General features: G+C 37.0%; 1 protein-coding gene and 1 non-coding gene across 2 annotated transcripts; one reads left to right on the top strand and one right to left on the bottom strand.

The window, feature by feature from the left end:
- Positions 1 to 4,220: 4,220 nt before the first annotated feature.
- On the bottom strand, positions 4,221 to 4,327 carry LOC118760585 (U6 spliceosomal RNA). The gene has a single exon (XR_004996864.2). It is a non-coding gene; the product is annotated as a U6 spliceosomal RNA (small nuclear RNA).
- A 6,451-nt stretch (positions 4,328 to 10,778) lies between these two features.
- Positions 10,779 to 11,978, top strand: LOC131478549 (ubiquitin carboxyl-terminal hydrolase 8-like). Its single transcript, XM_058658762.1, has one exon. It carries the CDS (start codon positions 10,779 to 10,781, stop codon positions 11,796 to 11,798), a length of 1,020 nt encoding a protein of 339 aa, XP_058514745.1. The 3' UTR covers positions 11,799 to 11,978.
- The last annotated feature ends 12,738 nt before the right edge of the window (positions 11,979 to 24,716 follow it).

The raw sequence follows: 24,716 nt of genomic DNA, 5'->3' as shown, positions 1-24,716 counted from the left end.
TCAGGAGCCTAGATGATAGAAGAGGGAAACATGATGCTTAATCTGAAAATGTAACTGCTAGACCAATTATTTAGAATGATTCTGGTATTTCAGTGAATCCACGGATGTTTAAGCCAAGAGTGTAGCAAAGACGTTTGAGTCTCTGAAGGAGAGTAGCCTGTGGCTTTTGAGATTTTCAGAGCCATCACATTACAGGGTGACATTTACTGGCACCGAACAACCTCTTGCTGGGCTTCCTGGAAGCCTGCTCCAGACTAAGAGAAATCCAGGTTCTATTGGGTTAGTTTTGCAACTTCTTTATGACTTGTAACAGTTATTCAAATATCTTAAACAGGAGTGTCCTGGTTACATTACAAGTAGTTTACATTCATTCTGTGTTAGTTTGGGGAGCATTTGTTTGGCACTTTTGAGTCGGTCTGAGTCTGTGCATGTGGGAGAATGAGATCGCTATAGGGATCTGACTATGCTCAGTAATTAACCCAGTGATTTGTATTTTTCCCATGTTATTTTTTTAATATTTTATTTCAAGAATTTAACCATGTAGGTTTGTAAATCATAAAATAAGTTGATACCTATTTCCTTTCTTTGTGTTGCCTCATTTCTTCTTTTTAGAAATGGTTTATTTGGGTGATATTGTTGTGGCATGGTGGATAAGCTGCCACCTGTGGTGCCTGGCATCTCATATGGGTCATGTCCACTTTTGATCCAGCCCGCTGTTTATGTGTCTGGGAGAGCTGTGGAACATGGTCCAAGTCCTTGGGACCTTGCATGCACCTGCAATATCAGTAGGAGACTCCAGGCCTCTTTGTTCTTCTGCCTGGCCCTGCCACAGCAGTTGGGGCCATTTGGGGACTGAATCCGCAGATGCTGGATCTCTCTGTGTTCCTTTGCCTCTCTTTCTAACCCTGACTTTCTAAATAAATAGATCCTTTTAAATAACCCATTTATTTGAAACAGTGATTGTAGAGAAAAAGGATAAGAGAGAGGGGAATGATGTTGCACCTGCTGGTTCACTTTACAAGTGGCAAATAACTAAGTCTGTTCCTACCCAAAGCCAGAAGCCTGGAGTTGGATTTGTGTCTCCTACATGGGTGGTGAGGCACGCCCAAGTACTTAGGCCATTTTGTGCTACCTTCCCAGGCACATTAGCTGGGAATTGGATGGGAACAGAGCAGTTATAACTTGAACTGGTACTTTATAAAGGATGCCATCATCATAAATAATGGGTTAAATTGCACTGCCACAACAGATCCCACACATTTTAAATTTTCTCCTCTGATCTTCTGATGCTCTAATTTTTTAAATTAATTTTCAAATTTCTGTTACATTTCAGTACAAATATGGAATTTCTTATGCTTTTCTAGTAAACATGTCATCATTCTACAGTAAAAACCTTGACATGTGCATTATTCACTGTCTTCTCATTTAAAATTTTAATGGTTCTGTTTTAGAATTCATGTTCTATAAAAATAATATTTCATAGTAAATATTTAGGATTTACAACGAGTTCCTGAATTTTTTGTGTGCCATTTTTGCTTGTATCCCATTCCTTCCTTTTAAAATTTTTACCTATTCAGGAAAACAACTATCATTAGGTCTGTTTCTGAGTGCTCGTTGTATGTGTGAAAACATGCATTTCTCTTTCCCATTAGTAATACATATATTGTATTTTCACAGTTTCTTTTTATTTCCTTTTAAAGTTCTGTTACAAGTACGTTTTTTTCCCTAAAGTTGCTTATTAGACATGTAGTCACAATTTATTTATTTATTTATTTTTTTGTTTTAAACAATTTGGCTTTTCATTCTACTCTTGGTCTGAAATTTTACACTTACTTGCCTTGCCTTGTTTTTTTTTTTTTTTTTAATCCTCTGTTGTATTTTCTGAATTGTTTCATTCTTAACGATAGAGAACATTTTCAGGCTGGGGAAATTCTCTTGGTTTTCTGTTTGCTTCCAGGAATTTCTGTATATTGACAGTCAAACATGCACTCATTCTTTGTTTCACTTAATGTTTCCCCATACTTTTTAGTGTATTATCACTTTATTCTGTGTTTTTGAAGAACTCCAATTCATGTTTCAGAGTTTAAAAAAATAATAATGTGAATGCACGGTGTTTACTCACACTACAGTGTCAGATTTCAATGTCTCATACAGAATTATGTCAGTTTTTGCATGTACCTTTATCATACTTGTCATTGTATAATTTATCAGCCAACGTGATTCATCACTCATTGTAAGTTTTCAATACATTGATTTTATTCCTTAAGAGTAGTTTCCTAGTTGCATGTGAAATTGATATTTCAGATAAATTTTCTCGTTTGAAAATTTGAGGAATGAACCAGCAGATGGAAGACCTCTCTCTATGTTCCTCTTGTCTCTGTAAACTGCCTATTAAATAAAAATAAAATAAACTTAAGTAAAAGAAAATTTGCCATATTCATTATACACACTTTTAAAAGGTAATGTTACAACCTGATTTATTTGATAGACTTTTTGTGAATTGTTTACACTATGAACATCAATGTAGAGTAATTTACTGAGTTAAAGGGGATAAAGTATTTTTAAAATAATGATTCGTAAAGGTATATTTTAATTACATAATTATAAATCTATAGTTTAATTATATTTACAAATATATAATTTATAATTATGTGTAATTATAAATATATAACTCAATTATAAATAATACTAGAGAATATATATTTAACATAATGTATAACTACAAGTATATTGTTGCAAGGAAATGCTCTTATTTACTTAAATATCCTTCCTAGCAACAGATATTTATCATTTATATTAATATTTTCCCATTTTATGGAATTACAGATTTCCTGGAACCACTGCTAACGTTTAAGGAGGGTTGAAGTGATGAAACTGTCAGTCAACTACAGCCCAGAAATTCAGGCCTCATTTACACTATGAGAGTCATTAGTTTTTTTTTACAGATTTATTTGTTTTATTGGAAAGGCATATTTACACAAAGGAGGAGAGAGAGAGAGCTCTTCCATCCTGCTGGTTCAGTTCCCAACTATTGGAGCTGAACCAATGCAAAACCAGGAGCTTCGTCCAGGTCTCCCATATGGGTGCAGGGTGCAAAGGTTTTGGACCATCCTCTACTGCTTTCCCAGGCCACAGACAGGGACCTGGATGGGAAGTGGAACAGCAGAGACATGAACCAGTGCCCGTATGTGGTCCTGGCTCTTGGAGGTGGAGGATTAGCCAGCTGAACCATTACGCTGGACCCATGAGAATAATTTTTATGTCAGGCCACAGCAGCACCAAGAAAACACACTACCAACTAGGTCAGTCCTGTGCCAATTCAGACCTTCCGAGAATTACTCTTGTTCACATGTTAAATTCATTGCTTTTAACTGCTATAAGGGTAACAAAATGGTAGAAACAGCATGTGGTTTGCTGGCCATCAATACGGCTAGATTCCATGTTCTAATTACTAGGTGAATTTAGAATATTATTTTACATTCCAACAATTCTGTATTTTTAATTTAGAAAATAAAAGCAGTGAGGATAGACATTTTGTTAATTCTAGATACTGCCTGTTTGGTTAGTCAAGTATTGTCATTAAATTATTATGTGCTCCATTTTTTCAAAAATATTTAATGTATTTATTTGAAAAACAGTTGGGGAGGGGAAGGAGAGGCAGAGAGAGGAAAATGTGAGAGTGAGAGAAAAATCATCTGCTGGCTCACTCCCCAGATGGCTTCAACGTCCAAGCCTGCGGCAAGAGCCAGGAAATTCATCTAGGTCTCCCATGTGGGTGGCAGAGGCCCAAGCACTTGTATCATCTTTTGTTCTTTCCCAGGTATAAATCAGGAAGTGGAGGAACAAGGACCAGATCCGGTAGTCATATGGAAAGCTGGCATCACAGACAGTGGCTTAATTTACTGTGCCACAACACTGGCTCCTGTTTCATTGTCTTTCAGTGACTCTATTAGTAAGCATTTTTTAAATGACAACTGAATCAGACATATATCCTGTCAATATGCTTGCACATTATTGTAGGAGGTAGGGATATAGAAGTACCTATAATAGCATGTAAATTTTGCTTTAAGAGAGGCACAGAGTCAACTGATGCTTTGAGTCTCTAAAATGTACCAGACTGCCTCATAGCTTCCCTAATTTCACACAGTCTTGTGAAGAAGGCAGTTTTATACCTATTTTTCCATATAAGAAATTATGAGGCATATAATTCTTTTTTAAAAAAAAATATGGAACGCTTCACGAATTTGCATGTCATCCTTGCTCAGGGGCCATGCTAATCTTCTCTGTATCGTTCCAATTTTAGTATATGTGCTGCTGAAGCGAGCACAGGCATATAATTCTTAAGTCATTTTCTTGGCTTTGAACATTGTATAACTTAGCCACTGTGATCAGCTAGTTGAAATAGACCCATTCAAGTTTTGATCTCATTCAAAGCACCTTAAAATGTCAGTGAACTCATTTCTTCGACTGTTGACTTTACTGCTGAAGCCAACAGTATGTGATTCTCAGTTCAATTAGTATGATGCTGATAATGAAATGTTTTTGACATGTAAATTAACATTCAACACATGGTACAGTTTCACTTACTCTCACCTTTAATCATTGTCCTGCCCAATTTAGTTCCACATAGTACAGCAGAGGTAGGGATGAGTACCTAGCAGATTGCGGCATGTCATTATCTAGCATGGATAAGAATTAGGTCAGAATTTTTAAATTGTGGGAGTTTGAATAATTATTTTTTTTTACCACCTTTGTCCCATTCCTTATTTTTGAAAATATTTGTATAAATAAAAAAGCATACATGACTTAGCAATTTCATTCCAGTTTTACACTCAAAGATTCACCAAAAGGCATACGTTAAAATATTCATAGCACCATTATTTGTAATAAGCCCAAAGTAAAATCATTTAAATTCCGTAAAAGGAATAGATAAATACAGGGTGGATATAGTCACATGATGAAATAGTATTCAGAAATGAAAATGATTAATCTGCAGTTGCATGAAATTATGCAAATGAATCCCATAAACAAGAGTGCAGTATCTGTATCCATTATATTATGCTTGAAGGCTGAATGACTTGGAGGGGAAATCAGGAGGCTTTGGGAATTATGTAGTGTTCCATTCCTATTCTGAGTGCTTATTACTGTTATAGGCTTGGTAAATTTACCAATATGTAAACTTATGAAATATGTCCTTTTGCATATTACAATATACTTCAATAACAAATTTTTAAAAGGAAGGTCTGTTTTGATACTCTAAAACATTGTGAGGAACTTCTGGTTTGCAGGCAAACACAGAGCAGATTGCAGGCTTGAGGTTTATAGCACACTTCATACTTTATAAAACTCCTTAAAAGTTTTCCCTTGGAATAGTGAGTGGTACCTAATACATCTTTTTTGAAAACTTAGAAACCTGATAATACCTGTTAAAGTGCATGCATTCAAGTTGGAAGGACATTGCTAACTGCCTGATTTATCTCTATTAGTAATTTCTATCTGATGTCAGCCTTCTTTTTAAATGGTACTTATTGAATTTACCAAGGACAGTAATTTGTGTATCATTAAGATGATTCATTCCCCTAACAGACTGGTAGCTTTATTTTTTTTAACACAAAGAGAGTATCTGTTATGCTAATTGAACTTTAAGCAAAATGTTTAGCAAATGAATGTTCAGTGTTAGAATGGAGAGAAATATATTTTAAGTGCTGCAGAAAACATTTTGGAGCAAAATGTATCCTATTTGGAATGGAATCTTGAGGTAAAAGTTTTGAAGTACACATTAAATTATCAAATCACTATCATATATTTTGAGAGTTACTTTCCTATTTAGGGGTCAACTTGAGGATTAATTGGAATATGATTTATTTCTCATATGCTAATCCGCAGACTAGGTACATTAAGGTATAATTGTGAGTTGCCTGCTTTTTGATACTCACTGTGGGTGAAAGCATTAATCTATTAGATATCAAAAATATAGAAGATATCATGGGGATATTTTCTGCCTCAGGATTAGTCACATTTCTTCAATTTTGTGGTTTACATTTAATTCAAATTAACTTGTAAAATATGATAGAACTTACATCAGCAACAGGGAAATTTCATAAATTCATGATTCTCAGTATAGACTTTTAAGAAATACATTTTTTTCCTTCAGGTAGCATGAATTTTAGTGCAAGCATCCATATTTAGTCACTGTTTATTTATTGTAATTTCAAGAGGCTTTTGAAAACTTTTCATGGACTTTGAGCACACAACGGTTACCTCTTCATTTTTTTTTCTTGCTAGATGGAAAAAATCATGGATGGTAAAGTTAAGAAAAATTGGTAAAATCTAATTCGTGGTTCAAATGTATCTCTGTTGAGTTAGGTAGTCATTTACTACACACAGTTGTTGGAAATATTTACCTTTGTAAATCCTCTATATCAGTCAGCAGATGGCATGCATTGTACATTAATTTTTCTACCCAGATATCATACATACTTCAGCGCAGAAAACATCTGTTTGAGAAAGACATGCTATCCCCTCATTTGCAGTTTAGTGCTAATGTGTTAACTATTTAATGATCATCAAAGAAGGTGATATTTCATCTTGATTCCATTTTTAGAGATGATTCAATCACTGAAAGATGGGGTGAAGATATATTTAACAATTCCTTTGCAAGTTTTGGCATATAGGAGAAACAATCTAAGCTGTTACTTCCCTGATTTAGCTAGAGTCTAGTGCAGGGGAATAGGGGCTTTTGGATACAGTTTCTGAATACCTCCCATGACTTTCAGGAATAGAAATGCCATCCTCTTCTATGTATGTGGAAGCACATAAACCTGAATTCTAACAACCAAGCAGATCAGCAAACATGGACAACCAAATCTACTTCTCAGGCATCTAGCATAACACTCTAGGACCCTAATTAGGAAATCTCCTCTTGTGTAAAGACATGAAAGTGTTCCTAGGCTTCCCTTCATGTGGTTTCAAAAGAAACTTTGATGATGCTGCACCATACATAGCCTAACACATTTCATATCAAACTACCTGTCATCCTGACCTGAAGCCTACATCAAGGTATCAGGTCATTCTGTAGGGCCGGAGTTGTCAAAGTTGGCTCCAGGGAGCCGTATTGCATAGTGTATGAGAGAGTAAACACATAAAGAAACACATGTAATGTACCCTGCACCATTCGAAATGGGAGATTATACTGTGTCTCTTTTCTTACCAACATTTTTATTATGTGTTAACTATAGAGTGATTTTTAAGGTTGAGGGAAATCTCCCTTTGAACTGTGACCTTGCTGTAGGACACATTGCATTTGGGGGATTTAGAGTAACTATCTACAAAACTAATATCCCATATATATCATGTTTCTTGCCATTTAAGTCTATTGGATCTGCAGCACAGTTTCCATTTTCAAAAGTATAAAATATATAAAAATCAAAATTGTTACTTCCGTGTCTAGTACATTGTTTTTATTGTAGGAAATCAGGGGCATTAATGAAAATGTCATTTAATCAACTTGTTTCTTATTTTTCCAGGAAACTTCAGAAATGGCAAATGATCCAAAAAGAAAGCTTTCCAAAGTTAGTATGTGAGTGGAATGTGGATTTGGATATGGGCTAGAATAGGACAGCCATTTTAGCTGTGGGAGGGCAAAGATGCTAAAAGTAGCCCAATTATTGCTTTCAGTGATGGATGACTGCATTTTGCTGTCACATCCTTTCACACTGTGGGCTGGTAGGAGAATATCAGTGGAATGAATATTCCCCTGCAATCTTTTGTAAAGAGATAATGGAGAGTTAGCGAGAAGGTTGAGAGGAGAGGGGAAGGAAGAGGAGGGAAGGGAAGGGAAAAAAAGATGTGTGATGCAGTAGCGGTTCCATTTACCTAATAGACATAATCTGCTTTTGCAGAATGAGTTCCTTATGCTCAATGTTCAGTGCTCCAGTCTCACTTTCTTCTTTGGTCAACTGGCTTGCACTGCAAGTTTCCTATGGTCTGTGGCATCACTGATTTAATGGTTTAACAAGGAATCATGTCCCTGTTTGTGTGTGTGTGTGTGTGTGTGTGTGAGAGAGAGAGAGAGAGAGAGAGAGAGAGAGATAGAGAGAGAGAGAGAGAGATCCATAGGCTCAGAGATTTCCCTTTCCTCCCTCTGCATCCCATTCTCTCACCCCCACTGTTTTCCCCTATGTACTGTGAGAGCATACGCCTTCAAAAAGACACGAGTCCAACATTCTGTGTCCCTGTTTTAAAGAAATAAGTCCAATTTCCATGCTTTGAGGTTACTGATTCTGTAAAACCTCTTCTCATTGCCAAGTAATCTGACATATAAAGAAAAAAGTCATCAGTTCCTCTCCCACTGATAGGCAATGCATGCTATGAGTACTGTAGATTTGCTTCACTAAAATGACAGAAGATACAAAAAAATCAAATTGTCACTCCTGCCTGGTAGGATATAGGTGATCTGTGGCCACAGGCAGGTCATTACACCTATAGGTCCAAATACTCCAGCATTTGGCATCAGGCCTGTCATATGCTCAGAATCCAGCTGTCTGAGATTTAAGGAAAATCAGGGATATTCAGCTATTTAGAGGGTTGAAATATGGCTCCATTAGAGATACATGTGGAAATAGTGCATCTTCTTATAATTAGATATAAGAATAATAATTTTGATTGAGAATAAGCATCCACTGTACCCTATCACTTCTCATTTCTCACATTATCTCCACCCCTAAAAACTAACGTGGTACCTCCCTGCTCAGCAATTGTACGAGGTGGAATATAATCCTGTTGCTTTCTCACCTTGTCTCCTTCTCAATGGAATTCAGGTGTCTAAATAGAAGGGCATGATGGCAGATTTTCCCTCTGTTTCAGCAGAAAGCCAAGGAAATGTTTTCAGAAAAATGAAAACTACATGTTTGTGCTATCAGAAATCATCGGCATAACATCCAGTGAACAGATACTGAACTTTCTTTGGTCAGCTGTTTATTGCTATGGTTAGGACAGGAATACATTTTCTAAGTCCATGCTTGGTTAGGTTAAAAAATCCCTGCAAGTTGAAGCTGTGTCTTTTGTGAAAAAAATAATTCATTGCATTGAAGTTATATCAAAAGTCATTTTGAGATAATTATTTTTGGGAAAAATCAGCATTTTACAAATTGGTACTATTAGACAAAGTTTGTATGTAATATAACTTCCAAAATTTCACATTTTACTAGTCATTTAGGCAATATGTGTGTGCCGATCTTAATCATGAATAATTCTTACTAAGAGCTATAAATGTCATTACAACTAGTCTTCATTTATTGTGCAGTTAATATAAACGAGGCACTTTAAATTTTTAAATTCTTAGTCTTTATGATAGTGTCATAATCATGCACGTTTTTTTCCAGTTCTGCATGTAATTAACCTGAAGTCAGAATCTGAATCAAACATCTTGTTTCTCTAATTTGGAGCTGCGAATCTTTCCTTTCTTCCTTCCTTCGAAGAGTTTACAGAGAACGAATGTGATAGATCCTTCATTTGTTCACCACTCAAATGGCCACAACAGCCAGATCTGAGCCAGGCAAAAGCTAGCAGCTAGGAACTTCAACCCGGCCTCCTGCAATTTGTGTCCAGTTCCCAAGGATTTGGACCTTCTGCTGTTATATTAGACACAAAAGCAGGAGGCTGGATGAGCGGCAGCAACCAGCATTCCAAACAGCACTTGGAAATGAGATGCTGGTGGCATTGCATGTGGTGGTTTAACCCACTTTCTGGCCTCATGAACAAGTTTTTTTTTTTTTTTAACATGCATCCACTGCCAGCACCTTAAATTAATTTAAGTATACTAAGGTACATTGAAAAGCCCACTGAAACAAGCCCAGAATTGTGCTTTGGTAGGTTAGGCTGCTGCCTGTGAAGTAAATAGCCCTTTAGGTGGTGGTTCAAGTCCCAACTGTTCCTCTTTCCAATCCAGCTCCCAGCTAGTATGCCTGTGAAAGCAGCACAAGATGGTCATACTTCTTGGGTCTCTGCTACTCATGGCTATGGGCAGAATGAACCTTGGCCCATGCTGTTATTTTGGTCATGAACAAGCAGCTGGAAGATTGATATTCTCTCTCTCACCTCCTCTCTCCCCCTTCCCTTCCCGGCCTCTCTCCCTTTGACTCTGCCTTTCAAATAAATTCTTAAATTAAAAAAAAATTCACAGAAAACAGTTTTCCCACTCTCCATAAACTTTTCTTAAAATTTTTGAATATTTTATTTTTGTCCTGGAAATAAATCTATTTGGACATGATCCCACACTGTTTTTATGTTGTTCTTTTTATTATTTATTTTTAATTTTTAAATTATTTTTTATTGTATGGTTCCATAGATACAGGGATCTGCCCCTCAAGTTCCCTTGTACGTGTTGTAAAATTTTATTCAGTTTTCTGTCTATATAATCAACATGGGTTAACTTACTGCTTGCATTATTAAAATATGCAGAAATTCTTCAGGTCTAACGATGACTTTAGAATGTACCAGTATTTTTATTGTGCAGAATAATATGGGTGTGTTTTTGTTTGATATGGAAACTTAAGGCAGTGGAATACATTGATTCCCAAATAAGTAAAACTGCTATACTGCATCCTGCTTTGGTGGTTGATAACCTCTTAATATAAGGGAATGATTATTAAATCAGTATTGATGACAGCCTATGAAATATCAAAACTTGCTGAATTTTAAATTTTATCACAGTGCCATGTCCTGGCTCACCTGGTGATTCTAGCATAGTGTTAATGTACTCCCTGGGAGAGTGGATGATGTTTCAAGTGCCACATACATTCTTAACCCTGACCTGGCAGTGCCTGTGTAATGCTCCGCATTTGGCAGACTACTTCAACCGAAACTGTTACCAGGATGATATTAATCAGTCAAATTTATTGGGGCATAAAGGTGAAGTGGCTGAAGAATTTGGAATAATCATGAAAGCTCTGTGGATGGGGCAGTATAGATATATCAGTCCAAAAGACTTTAAAATCACCATTGGGAAAATTAACGATCAGTTCGCAGGGTACAACCAGCAAGATTCCCAGGAACTGCTCCTGTTCCTCATGGATGGTCTCCATGAAGATCTAAACAAAGCTGATAATCGGAAGAGACATAAAGAAGAAAATAATGATCATCTCGATGACTTTAAGGCTGCAGAATATGCTTGGCAAAAGCACAAGCAGCTCAATGAATCTATTATTGTCGCACCTTTTCAGGGTCAGTTCAAATCCACAGTACATTGCCTCACCTGTCACAAAAAGTCCAGGACTTTTGAGGCCTTCATGTATTTGTCTCTACCACTAGCATCCACAAGTAAATGTACGCTTCAGGATTGCCTTAGATTATTTTCCAAAGAAGAGAAACTTACAGATAACAACAGATTCTATTGCAGTCATTGCAGAGCTCGCCATGACTCCTCAAAAAAGATAGAAATCTGGAAACTGCCACCTGTGCTGTTGGTGCATCTGAAACGTTTTTCCTATGATGGCAGGCGGAAGCAAAAGTTACAGACATCTGTGGACTTCCCATTAGAAAATCTTGACTTGTCACAGTATGTCATTGGCCCAAAGAACAACTTGAAGAAGTATAACTTGTTTTCTGTTTCAAATCACTACGGCGGACTGGATGGAGGCCACTACACTGCCTACTGTAAAAATGCAGCAAGACAGCAGTGGTTCAAGTTTGATGATCATGAAGTTTCTGACATCTCTGTTTCTTCTGTGAAATCTTCCGTGGCTTACATCCTCTTTTATACTTCACTGGGATCACGAGCAACTGATGTAGCCACATAAGGATGTGGCTCATGACGTAGGTGATGAGCTAGTTACTTTTTAAAAGGCTCAGCAACGCAACTCTTGAAATACTTACAAAGGTAATGGATAGGTAAAGCTGGACATGTAGAGGAATTCTGGAACCGTAAGAGCTGTGTTACTAGCCCTATAGAAGTCAGACCAGTGCTACTATCAAAAAGAGACAAAAATTTTCTAGTTTGCTCCAAAGTTAACGTATTAATTGGATCCATCCCCTATGATTCCCAACAGGTGGTATGGCTGCAGAATAATATTGATGATTGGTCTGTCTTTTGTGCTCCCATTGTTTACAGGCCTTTGCCTATATGGGGGTCCCTAAACAAATCAAGACCGATAATGGACCGGCCTATGTTAGCCAGGGTTTTGAGAAGTTCTGCCAAGATTTTAATATAACTCACAAAACAGGCATCCCTTATAATTCTCAGGGTCAAGCCATTGTTGAACGTGCCAACCGCACCCTTAAAGTTTATCTAGAAAAAATAAAGAAGGGGGATGTGGCTGAGCATTGCAGCTCACCCCATTCCCTACTGGCATCTGCAATCTATGTGTTAAATTTTCTGTCACTAATGATGTAGCTCCTGCAGAGCGCCATTGGCTTCGCCCTGCTAATGAGAATAAAGGCCAAGTAAAATGGAAAGATCTGGCCACAAATAAATGGCGGGGACCAGATCCAGTACTAACGTGGGGGCGAGGCTCCGTTTGTGTTTTTCCCCAGGATGAAGAAACACCTAGATGGGTTCCCGAGAGACTTACACGGCAAATCTCCTTGGCTCCAACTCAATGTGATCCCACTCCTAATGATGTTCTTGCAGGATAGGAGACCCTGACAGCAGTGGTGCAACTTCCTGGTATCCTGCCCATGGGAAACGCAGATCTCCAGCTGCTCCCTGATTTACCATCATATATGTGTTACCCCTGTGAAATGGCATTTAACTGGCAACATGGATGTTTTAGGAACAAAGCGGAATCTTGGCCATGGGGCTGATGGTCATAGCCATGATTGCAGTACTGTTTACTCTTCTTTGCCGCCTATGCAGGCAACAAGCCTGGGAGCAGGTCATTATTTGACAAACCATGATGGCTTTAGCTGTGGAAAAGTTTGGTTGAACATGGTGTGATGGGCAGCCAGAGACGGGTAAGATTTGGCAGCGCTGATGACCAACCTAAGACAGGGATTCCCCAGGTGGGGCTCCCCATGACGGGTAAGGCGTCAACTGACTGCTGGACAACCTAAGACAGGCGTCCATTAAAAAAACACAAAAAGGGGGACATGCAGGCCCTGGTCTCCCAAGGATTAACTCCACAGCTTAGCTTGTTTCTCAGAGGGTAACAGGATGAGCAATTTTGGCCTGATACATCTAGCCACTGGCTTAACCGCAAGTTCCTGCTTCCTATTTATCAAGTTATCTGCCAAGGGATTGGATAAACACTGGGAGGAACTCAAGGGATTTAGGGTGGCCACTAGAGGATTGGATAATCACTGGGAGGAACTCAAGGGATTTAGGGTGGCCACTACTGGGAGGAACTCGAAGGATTTAGGGTGGCCATTTGAGGACTGGATAAGCACTGGGAGGAGCAAGGCAGAGTATAAAAGAAAGCCTGGAGTTTCAATAAAGATCAATCTGTCATCGATTGGCATTCTGTGTACTGCGTGTTGTCTTGTGTTGGCTCTCTGCGTATTGTCTTTTTTGTAACCCTAGTCCCTCCGCTCAGCTCGGGGTACGTGGCGACGAGGGCGTTGCCAACATTGGCCTTTTTTAGAAGGCAAGTTGGGCAGGAATCAGTGGATAGCTGTCTTTCTCTTCTCTCTCTCTTTCCTCCCCTTTTGCCTTTTCCTCTATCTCCCTAACTCCTCTTTCCCCATCTTTCTGTTCCTCTCAGTAAAACACAAAACAGGACATCTATGTTATGAATGGGTGTATGAAATAAAACCTGATGAACATTAATGAGTATTAAAAATATAATGAGTAGAAGAGTGTTGGAGTTCCAACTTGGAGGGCTGCAGTGGAGTGAAGATGTAGCAGGGCTTTCTTTGAATTGAAGAAAATGTAGTAAGTTGGGTTCTAAACCGCAATGAAAGTGGGAAGTGATGCAGAAAAAAAAACTTTGTGCTTTTCATCTTGAAAATGTTTACAATAAAATTGATTTTTGCTGGCAAAAAGGTAAGCATTTTTTTTAAAGATTTATTATTTCTTTTTATTGGAAAATCAGTTATGCAGAGAGAAGGAGAGACAGAGAAGATGATCTTCTATCCGTTGATTCACTCCCCAAGCAGCCACAATGGCCAGGAGCTTTCTCTGAGTCTCCCACATGGGTGCAGGGTCCCAAGGCTCTGGGCTATCCTCAACTGCTTTCACAGGCCACAAGCAGGGAGCTGGATGTGAAGCAGGGCTGATGGGATTAGACCTAGTGCCCATATGGGATCCCAGCACATGCAAGACAAGGACTTCAGCTACTAGGCTACCACACTGGGCCCTGCAGACATGTTTTGACAGGAACCTAGATTCTTCCATCTAGGATAGGTTTTGAGTTTAATATAGAGATTTATTTATTTATTTATTTATTTATTTATTTATTTATTTATACTTTTTCCAATCCCATCTTAAAGAAAGTCAATGCTTTGTTTCATATTCAAGCTGACCTGTCGTCATTACCAAGAAAATAATAATGTAACAACTTACTACTGTTTAGCTCCAGATGTGCTTTCTCTTTTACCATCTTTTACAAGCATTATGAGTTTATACTTTTATAGTGTTACTATTATATGACATGCCCTACCCACTGTCCATGCTTTACTTTAACTTCCTTCCCCATCTGTTAAAATGTTCTCAGTCTTCCTTGTTCACAGGTTTTATCTTCTAAAGAGCTTTTGCAACTATCTTCACAAGCTGTCTGTGGCTGCTTTCTCCTTTTGGAATCTCTTATATGCACAAATCATTTAGGTAATAATTACTCATCTAAGAATTTTGCTTTGTTATTATGGTCAATGCTATGACTTCATGATTTCTATATCTTTGTTCCCGCTATGAAAATTAATGAAAGTGATTTTTATCTTCCTCATCCATAATATCTTCCATTTTTCTTTTAAAGACAATTTCAAATTATTACATTTGCATGGCTTTCTAGTTCCTTCTGTGTTGTGAATTGTTTATGTATCCTTTGAGACTTGCATTTGTTCTCTTATCTTGTCACCTTTCATGAACTTCAAATGCCATTTGACCATGCCTGCTTTATTCTTTTTAGTTTGAAGATCATGGTCCTTGATAGCAAAGATTCAGTCAACATAAATGTTGAGGAATTTTGCATCCTCAGATGAAACCACCTACTTCTAGATTTATAGTCTTCTTTTTAGCTCCTGCTATTTAAGTCAAACAAATGCTGAGTTTTAGCTTTGAAGGAAACATTTGCTCCTTTGGTATGTACCTGGTGATTTGTATCCTCTATCACATCACAGTGACTGTTACCCTGAAGTTTCTGGAAACTGTCTGCTGATTTAATACAGCATTTATCAGGCCATACACAATTCTTTAAGTTCAGTTGAAACTTGTCATCCAATTCAGCCACTTCATTCCAGAAGCTTTATCTATTCTACTTTATTTCTAGTTGGTACAGTTTGGCATTTTTCCACATTGTCTCTTAAGCGCTGCAGTAATAGAATTTATCAATGTTAAAAATCAAGAATTTGTTGGGCTTTTATCAGCGGACCAAGAGCTGTTACATTGCATCTAAACTGTAAAAATCTACATTAATGAGATCTCTTCTCCACCCCTGCAGTCATGAAATGACACTAAGCTTTAGATTTCAGTCCTTATTTTGAGGAGACATTTCCATTCTCCTCTCATATCTGTGATCCTTTACCATGCATTTTGACACTCTTTGTTTTTTTTTCTGATTAACATTATTTAGAAAATAAATTTAGTGCCTGTGTCCCATAATATATGGTACTCAGCTTCTTTTTTGCTTTCTCTGCAAAGCTTTCAGATAAAATGAGTTCTACTTATTGTCTTTGTAAGTTTTTCAATTGCTGATTTATGTCTCACTTTTCCTAGATAATAATCAACAAATCATTACATGGAGATGGCTTGTCTGTTTTTTCTTTCATTTCTTCCTAAAATGCTATCATAGATATCTGCGAGAATATTAACATTTATTTTTCTTATGTTTAGGTGCCAATTCTTTCACTCCCCAGTGTAATTTTCTCTTCCTCTGATTACTTAGATTAAGGGCACTTATGGTAAAACTGCATCGATATCCACTGCTTCTTCTCATGCTAGATTTCAGGGAAATCTCACCCATATGCATAGCTTACTTTACTAATGCTTTCAAATTCCAAATATGTATGTATGTGTGTATGTGTATGTGTATGTGTGTGTGTGTGTGTGTGTGTGTGTGTGTGTGTGTGTGTGTATATATTTCTAGGTCTTCATACAGCTGTGTCTTCTGACCACTGGCTTTGCTTCTTCCAAATGCTCTTCACACTTCTCAAGCCAAAATCACAGAATCATTGATGAGTGACTGTCCCCGTGGGTTTTTTTTTTTTTTTTGGTTGGTTGGTTTTTTAAATATTTCACTGTGCCTTTTATGCTATCTAGTTTTAAATCATGGCTTAGTTATCTCTTACGCTTTCATTAAAATGCTGCTTCTAATTATTATTTGAAGATAGTCATTTTCCCTTTTGTGGGCACTTCATGTCCTCTAGTCGTATGGAAGCCCTGACACTACATATGTGCATGTTTAGATTGAGAGGATAGAGAGCATATAACACTTATTATAAAATAGCTGGCTAGTGCATATTAACACAGTCTATTTTCATTTCAGTTATTGCATATTAACACAGTCCGTTTTCCTTCCATTATCTCTTACAGTGATTGAACTAAAGCATTTTGATGTAGTCAGTCAATATTGACAGGTTTTGTTATGGTGGACCAAATATGTGACAAGCCAGTATTTATTTGAATAACAAAACAACAGTGCAGTAGAGATTGAGGTCACTGTCTTAAAGATGGAAGAAATTGTACCTAGAAAAACTAAAGCAAAGCAGCACCAAAACCCAGGGATCTTGATTCTAGTCCACACTCTTTCCACTGGAGCATAAAGCTTGCTTATAGATTTTGAGAACAGAAATATTGCAGGCAACTATTTGGTTCAATAATAGATATGACCATTTGCAACATTATGGGAGGCATTATCATTAACCTCAAAACTCAATTTACCCCCTCTGATGGATATCTGCAATTATTGCTCAGAATCACCTCTGCGATTATGAATCATGGAGCAGCTTCTCTGTGAACTCTGTAATGGTGTGATGTTTAAGGACACTATGACAAAGTAATGGTTTCATTTGGGGACATGCCTGGTTCATTTTGAAAAAGTTAAATTTTTTTTTAAAAAACAAGGGTTAGAAAAATTAGGAGTGAAAATATAAAGTATTTGCAAACAAAATCAATGGGTTGTAAATATGACATTCATTAAAACAAGAGAAGCAAGCAAATATAATCTGATACAAAAGGAGAAAGGTTTTCATTGTAGTGGATGATTTGTATGTGTGTAACCTCCTAACACTAATAGAAAATTAAGGATTAATAGTATCAGTTGTTGAAGTGAATTGCTCAGTTTATTTCTAAGATCAAATGGTTACTGTGAAATGAATTGCAATTTGGAGCAGAGAATGTATTACGTAGTTCTTTCAGAAGTTGGTTTGGCTATTTTTCCAACGAAGATATAGCACTCCACAAACTGATTTAGAGATGCACTTAACCTGCTATGAAGGAATGATGCTCTTGATGGCAGTAGAATTCTTGTCACAGACTTTCCAAGTACATGGCATTATTTCAATTTCAGATTTTTATGCTATATACCTCTGCTATGTGGGTAGCCAAACAATGTCTATAGGATTGGTTCCTTTTAGTAGAGCAGCTAGATTGAATCTGAAGTTTAAAGTTGTAATAGTTGATACACCTTAGTTGTGTAAAGTGCTGTCAGCATATATTTATTTTAATAATGTGAAAGACTGTCATTCACATTTCCATTTCTGAGTGTACTCAGTCCAAGCCTACCCTCACACATGGAATTCCTCTAAATAAACTCAATGCTGGTAATCATCTGACTAATTAGCAAATGTTTCTTCCTGCCTGAAACTAAATGGGTGCAATGGAGGATAGATTAATCTTTAAATTCCATTGAATACACATCTGCTTTTTTTGCTTTCTGATTTTATGTCAGTAGCATAATTAACAATAAAAATGTATTGCTCTATCAGTAGATACAAGCTGGTTAAAAGATTGAAAAGAAACAATTATCCAGCAATTAATAATTCTAAACAAATATTTTAGTGTTTATATAGCATTTATGCTTTAGGTAAAAAGAAAAAAGTATATATAAAAACTCTGTAAAGTTCCTTATATTTTCATCTTTCCTTTGCCTAGAATTCTTCCCTTTGCCACTTTGTTCTATCGCTATTGTCATAACACTTTATCAGGCAACACCACAGCACAGTTACTTCTCAAAAAAAAAAAAAAAAATCCTTGCCCAATCCAATATCTTGTGGTGTACTCCTCTGACAGTTTCCTTTTATGCAAGATCACTTAGACTTTTGTATCTTTTATGATTCCATAGACATTTTAACAGTTATTTTTCTTGTTCTTTGAAAAATAGTGGACTATTGACAAGTGTGGCATTGAATCTGTGCGTCACTTTGGGAAGTATGCATATTTTAGTGATACTGATTAGTCTAATCCATAAACATGGAATGTCTTTCCAATCCTTTGTGTCCTCTTACTATTTTAAGCAATTGCATATATTTTTCTTTGTAGAGTACACAAAGGATTAGGAAGTACAAATCAGGAGATATTATAATACTTGACCTAAGTACTTTGGACCCTGCTGTCACTGTGGGAGACTCAGATGGATTTTATGTCTCCTGGCTTTGGATTGGCTTCTTCCTGACTATTTTAGCCTATTTAGGAGTGAGCCAGTGAATGAAAGACATCCCTCTCCTCTGTCTTTGAACTAGCAAAAATCCTAAAAATAAAATTTATACCGCATAATTGTAGTAGCTGGAGACTTGGCAAATATTCAGATAGAGGAATTGGGAAAGGTCTTATTGTATCAGTGAGGTATTTTCAAAATTAACAAATAGGAAATAGTATAAACAAGGCAATGTCAGATATTAAATACTTGTTATATAGATAATTAAATCAATATGTAAATGAGAGTAACAAAGTGAATTTTTATATTGAATGATTAGGGTAAGGTCTTTTTTTTGTTTTAAGATTTATTGATTTGAAAAAGTTACAGAGGCAGTAGGAGAAAGAAAGGGAGGCGGGGGAGATCCTGCACTGGGTCATTACCCAAATGGCTGCAGCGTTCAGGCCTGAGATAAGGTAAAGCCAGGGGTTTCATCCAGGTCTCCAGTGTGGGTACAAGAGCGAAAGCACTTTGGTCATCCTCCTTTGCTTTCACAGGTGCATTAATATGGAGCTGGATTGCAGTAAGAACATTTGAGTCTCCCATCTGCTGCTTCCTCAGGTATATTAGTAGGGACCTGGATTAGAAATGGAGCAACCAGGATTCAAACTAGTGCCCACATGGAATGCTGGTTTATGAGATAGAGGCTTAACCAGCTGTACCACAATGCTGGAAATGCAGATGAAAATCACTGCAAGTTATGCAAACAGAAATGTATAGACCTTCTGACAGGATCAATCTGACATGTTTAAGAAACAGAATAAAAGCAGAGTAGCCAAATTATAGCGGCAGATTTAAGAGGAGGGTAAATAGAGGTTTGAAAGGAAGTATATGAGAGTAAGCTCATGTATGGTCTAATATCAGGCGTAGGTAGTAAATAGGCAAGTCCAGGAGGAGAGTACTTTCATATCATGTTAGTAGCACAGCCAAGGGGTAATGCTGGCTTTATCGCATGTGCTACAGGTGGGGGTATGTAACAACTGGTAAGTCTAGGAGACATTTCTGTGGTAGAGGCTTCCCAATGTACTGATAACTTAAACCTGAAGAAGCAACAGAAAGGAATCAAGGATGACTCTTCAGTTTCTATTCAAACAATTATGTATGTTGGCTTTAATGTTAATCACTTACCTCAACATTGGACTCTTTCCTGGTCTTGGTGCTGAAAATTCTGTGTCCTTGGAAAACTCTTAGGGCAAAGCATATGACTTACTCTGGAACAAGTTTATTTGTTGTGGGTGAGAGGAGCAAAAACAATGATATTTTGGTTTTTTAATTATATGATTTTTGCAGATCAAAAATTGAAGCAGACATTATATTGGTACAACTGGAATACAACTAATGGAGTTCCATTTAAACAATATTAAAAATAATTATTGAGTGATGAATGCAGTTCAAGGACCTTGCATTCCAGTTGTCCTATTTTGATTAAATGTTACTTCATCTTGATCTGCCTGAAAAATTGATGAACATACAATACTTAAACATTCAGAGGTTACTAATAGCATCTGTGGTATTCATGTATAATATATTCAAGCAGCTAAGTTATTATTGAATTACTGGAAACATTTCTGTTTAAACCAAGCCGTAATGGTATGAGATTTAGAGTACCATAGCTACTGACTCAATCACAAATTGCACATATGTTTGCACAAACCTACCTGTTCATTAAATGAATTTCAGCTTAATGTATTCAAGGTAGAAAATTGGAGAGAAGTCTACTTTCTGTTTAGTTTTAACCACTGATTAAGTAGCCTAAATGACAAAGAAGTATTGGAAATGGAAAGGGAGTGATGCTAAGAATTTTTTGATAGCAAGATCCCTAAAATAAAAAAAAAAAACTTTGCCTTATGGTTTCTTGTTGTATTGGTATTTATTTTGTTTATTAAAGAATAGAGCAGATTGTGAGAAGTATTGGAAACTTTAGTGTCATATAGTACAGATGAGTGTTCTGAATAGATACATATATGCCTATTCATAATGATTAACTTCCCTCTATATTAAAATCATTCAATAATCTGTATCCTGCTCCTTAGTAAATAAACTTTATTGACCTTTAGTGTGAAAGCACACTTACTCATAATTATATTCATAAACATTTTTCGTTGGTGTGAAGGGGGAGATTCTGAAAATTTCTAAAGCCCAAGATGTTTCCTTCCTACTTCCTTAGCAAAGGTGTTGTTTTGGCAAGTTTCCAACAGAATCCTCATTTCCAGTTGAAACTGCACCAACATATCCTTTATCATTTATATTTCCGTGGGCATGCTAGAGTTCTCAACTAATTATAATGTTCAGTTTACAATATCCTAGGCATTCTGGAGCATGTTCCTGCTGATTGGTCTAACCCATCACAATATACCGTCTCCAAAGGCTCTTCCACATCTTCAGATATAGTTGGCAGCAACAGCCCAACTTCTCAGTACCAATTTTCTATATTAGTATACTTCATATCACTTTAAAATCTTTGAGGGAATGTTCAAAGCAAGCAAAATAATTGCTTCAGCCTAATGTTTGAAGGTTACAGTTCAAGGTCAGATACTCCCATAGCCCAATGTCCATAGAGGCTTGTCATGATGGTTGTGGAGCAGTGATCAGATGGTGATCCAGAAAGCAAAAAGTAAGCCAAATTTTAGCTCAGATAATAATTAATCCTCTAATCTGAACTACCCTTCAGGAACATTCCCCAGTGAGCTTAACACCTCCCACTGGACCTCCCTCTCAGAGATGATTAGACAAAGTCTCCAACCCTAATCAATCCAATATGAATAGTAAAAAATCAGAATGAGACATGTGTTTACTGGAGGTAAGTTCTTCAACCATGACACTCTTAGGTTCTGTTGAAAAAGATATGACAGTTCTAAGATGGTATGGAGCAAACGAAATACTCTTAGTGTAGTAACTATTTTTTGAAATACTGCTTCAATTCATTACTACCTCCTTTGCCCAGTTTCTGAAACTGCTAACCCCAGTGTGGGCAATCAGATTAAACCAAGAGATAAAATGGGAAACTGGACTTATGAGGATGGAAAGGATCTGAGAAATCAAAAGAGCTGTAGTAGAGAAAAGTTAGATGAGTAGTAACACTCCATGGTTATCAGATAGAAATGCATATGGATGGTCAGAAGAGATTAAGGGAATGAATTAAGTAATGGTTCTGCATGATATATGAGATAAATCATCAAGAAGTTTGCTTTCAAGCTGTGAAAGATCTTACTACATTTTCCTTTAACCTGCTTATTCATGGAAAATCTATATTAATTGTGTTTGTCCACAACTTTTTTTAAAGATTTATTCATTTTATTACAGCCAGATATACACAGAGGAGGAGAGACAGAGAGGAAGATCTTCCATCCAATGATTCACTCCCCAAGTGAGCTGCAACGGGCCAGTGCGCACCGATCCAAAGCCGGGAACCTGGAACCTCTTCCGGGTCTCCCACATGGGTGCAGTGTCCCAGTGCATTGGGCCGTCCTCGGCTGCTTTCCCAGGCCACAAGCAGGGAGCTGAATGAGAAGTGGAGCTGCCAGGATTAGAACCGGCGCCCATATGGGATCCCGGCGCTTTCAAGGCGAGGACTTTAGCTGCTAGGCCACGCCGCCGGGCCCTGTCCACAACTTTTGAAGCCTCAGCCTATATACATAAACCGTAAACAAGAATAGTCAAGATTCAGAGTAATTAAGAGACTTGATTGCAATTACTAGTTAAATTATATTCCTCATGAACTTAACATTTTCCATCTATGCTACATCATGCTAGTAATAATCAGAAAGGTAATTAAAAGAGAAAGAGACACTTTCTAAGTAGAGGGAATATCAGAAGTCACTAATAAAATCTTACATGATTCTGTAGCCTGTAATATGCTCAGGCATAGTGTTTTGGTCAACATGGACCCTAAATTATCAATATCATGATCATCAGAGTTTCAAGTGTTATTAAAATTGTTTAGGCTATTTCACAGGATGTCTTATTTTAGAAAAAGATATTTCAGGTGTTTTATTCAACATGAATGCAATGCAATGAATGCAATGCAATATGATTTTATATAAGAAAAAAGACAGTGAGACCCATTCTGTTCTTATGGGTGCCTGTTCTAATTACACACAGTCCAGTGAGCCTAGGAACAGCATAAGTACCCTGTATCCAGTCTTTGGTGTTATTCCATTTTGGAGCATGTAACTTACCTGAATTCCTAGTTTGAATAAAACCCAACTTAATGACAGATTCTCAGAAATAAGAAATTTTAGGTAGGATTCCTTTTGCAGTGATTTTTTTTCTGAGCAATGGAGAATCTTTTATAATGAGATTTATCTATACTTTGTCTTATAGAATCAAATGGAACCAAGCATAAGATAAAATTAGAAAATTGACAGAAATAAGAAAAAACACAGCAAGATAGTTAATTGATCAGGAGAATAAACAAAAAGTGAACACATGAAATAAAAACACGAGGTTTAAAAATATAGCACATTATGTTTAGCTTAAAAATATTTAAGTGACCAAAACTGAAATGGTATATACAGACACTTAATAGTGTGTTTAATCTGTATTACAGAAAATTAAATGCTATAAACTAATGCAAAAAAGACAAAAACTAAAACAATACAAAAAAAGAAATCCCACTATAATTGCCTATGTGTGTGTTGCTTCTGGTTCACGTGAATTTTAACTAAGACATTACTTTATGTTCATAATTTCACAAAAGTGTAGTATTGAGGTAACCCAGGCTTCTGAATGGATTGTTTAATGATCATACTATGTGTATATTCTGCGTGAGAGCAAAGCTGCTTTAAATTATTTAGGTGCTGAGTTTGTGTACTTTGTGTTTGTATGCATGTGTTTATTGTGTCTGTGTTTTTATATCCTAGCTGAGCAGTAAGCCAGGAGAAAATGGCAGGTAACAATTAACAGTGGGAGAGTATGCTGGTCTCAGTCATTTTCTTAGCTTCTCTGAAACTCTCTATCCATTTTCACCTATGTTGCAAATATGATACTTCACACAGAACACTGGGCTTGTCTTCTTTCTTTCAACAGATGGAAACATTTTGAGGACAAAGACTTTGAATCAGAATTCTTTTGTATCCTTCCAATAGTTATCACAAAGGGAGAGATCCTACCAACTGGTCCTTTGTGTACTATCAGTGAAATTAAAACTCAGTGTTACAAAGCAAACAATCTCTCCCCTTTCTACAGCATAATTCAGAAACAATTTCTCATGTATTATCTAACATCGAGTAAATATTAACAACTCAGTTTTACTGCATGTTCTTTGAATTTAAAAACTGTACATGATTTGATGCTAACTGTCCTAATCCAACAGCATGAACTGCCTGGGTTGGTACCCAAAGACGTGTTTTGCCAATTTCCCTTCACAAACCAAATAATCTTGATCATAGGAAATAATTTTTAAAAGTAATAAACCATTGGAGCTTTCAGAAGATATCTGTTGCCATAGCAGAGAAGGAGAGCAGAACAGACTGGACAGCTACACCAGCCCAAAGATGATAGCAAATATCTGGGCTAAGATAGACTATGTTAGCCAATGGACATTGAAAGTGTTTCCACTTCCTTGGATTGGAGATTGACAACATTTCAGAACTATCAAAACCACCTGGGCAGGACCCCTGGAGTGTAGGCCACATTAGGACCCTGGATCGATATTGGGTGGCCATCCCATCCCTGGGAACTGGGGCAGTTGGGAGGCTAGGTGTGGCTTCTCCCCTGGTTTCTCCCCTCCCCCCAGATACAGGAAAAAGAAATGGAAAATTTGGAGACAATTATCACACCCACTTTTTCCTTACCCTCAATCCTTCCCACCCTGATCAATTATGTAAGCATTATCTAAAATAAAAAATATATAAAATAAAATTTAAAAAGTAATAAACTAGTGATTGTTCAAAGAGGCTGCCAGAAGATGACATACCTCATCTTTTCATGGCA

This window comes from Ochotona princeps, chromosome X (genome assembly GCF_030435755.1).
Source record: "Ochotona princeps isolate mOchPri1 chromosome X, mOchPri1.hap1, whole genome shotgun sequence".
NCBI lineage: Eukaryota > Metazoa > Chordata > Mammalia > Lagomorpha > Ochotonidae > Ochotona > Ochotona princeps.
Note: the sequence above shows the minus strand (reverse complement) of the source record. Positions and strands in the feature narration are given on the sequence as shown.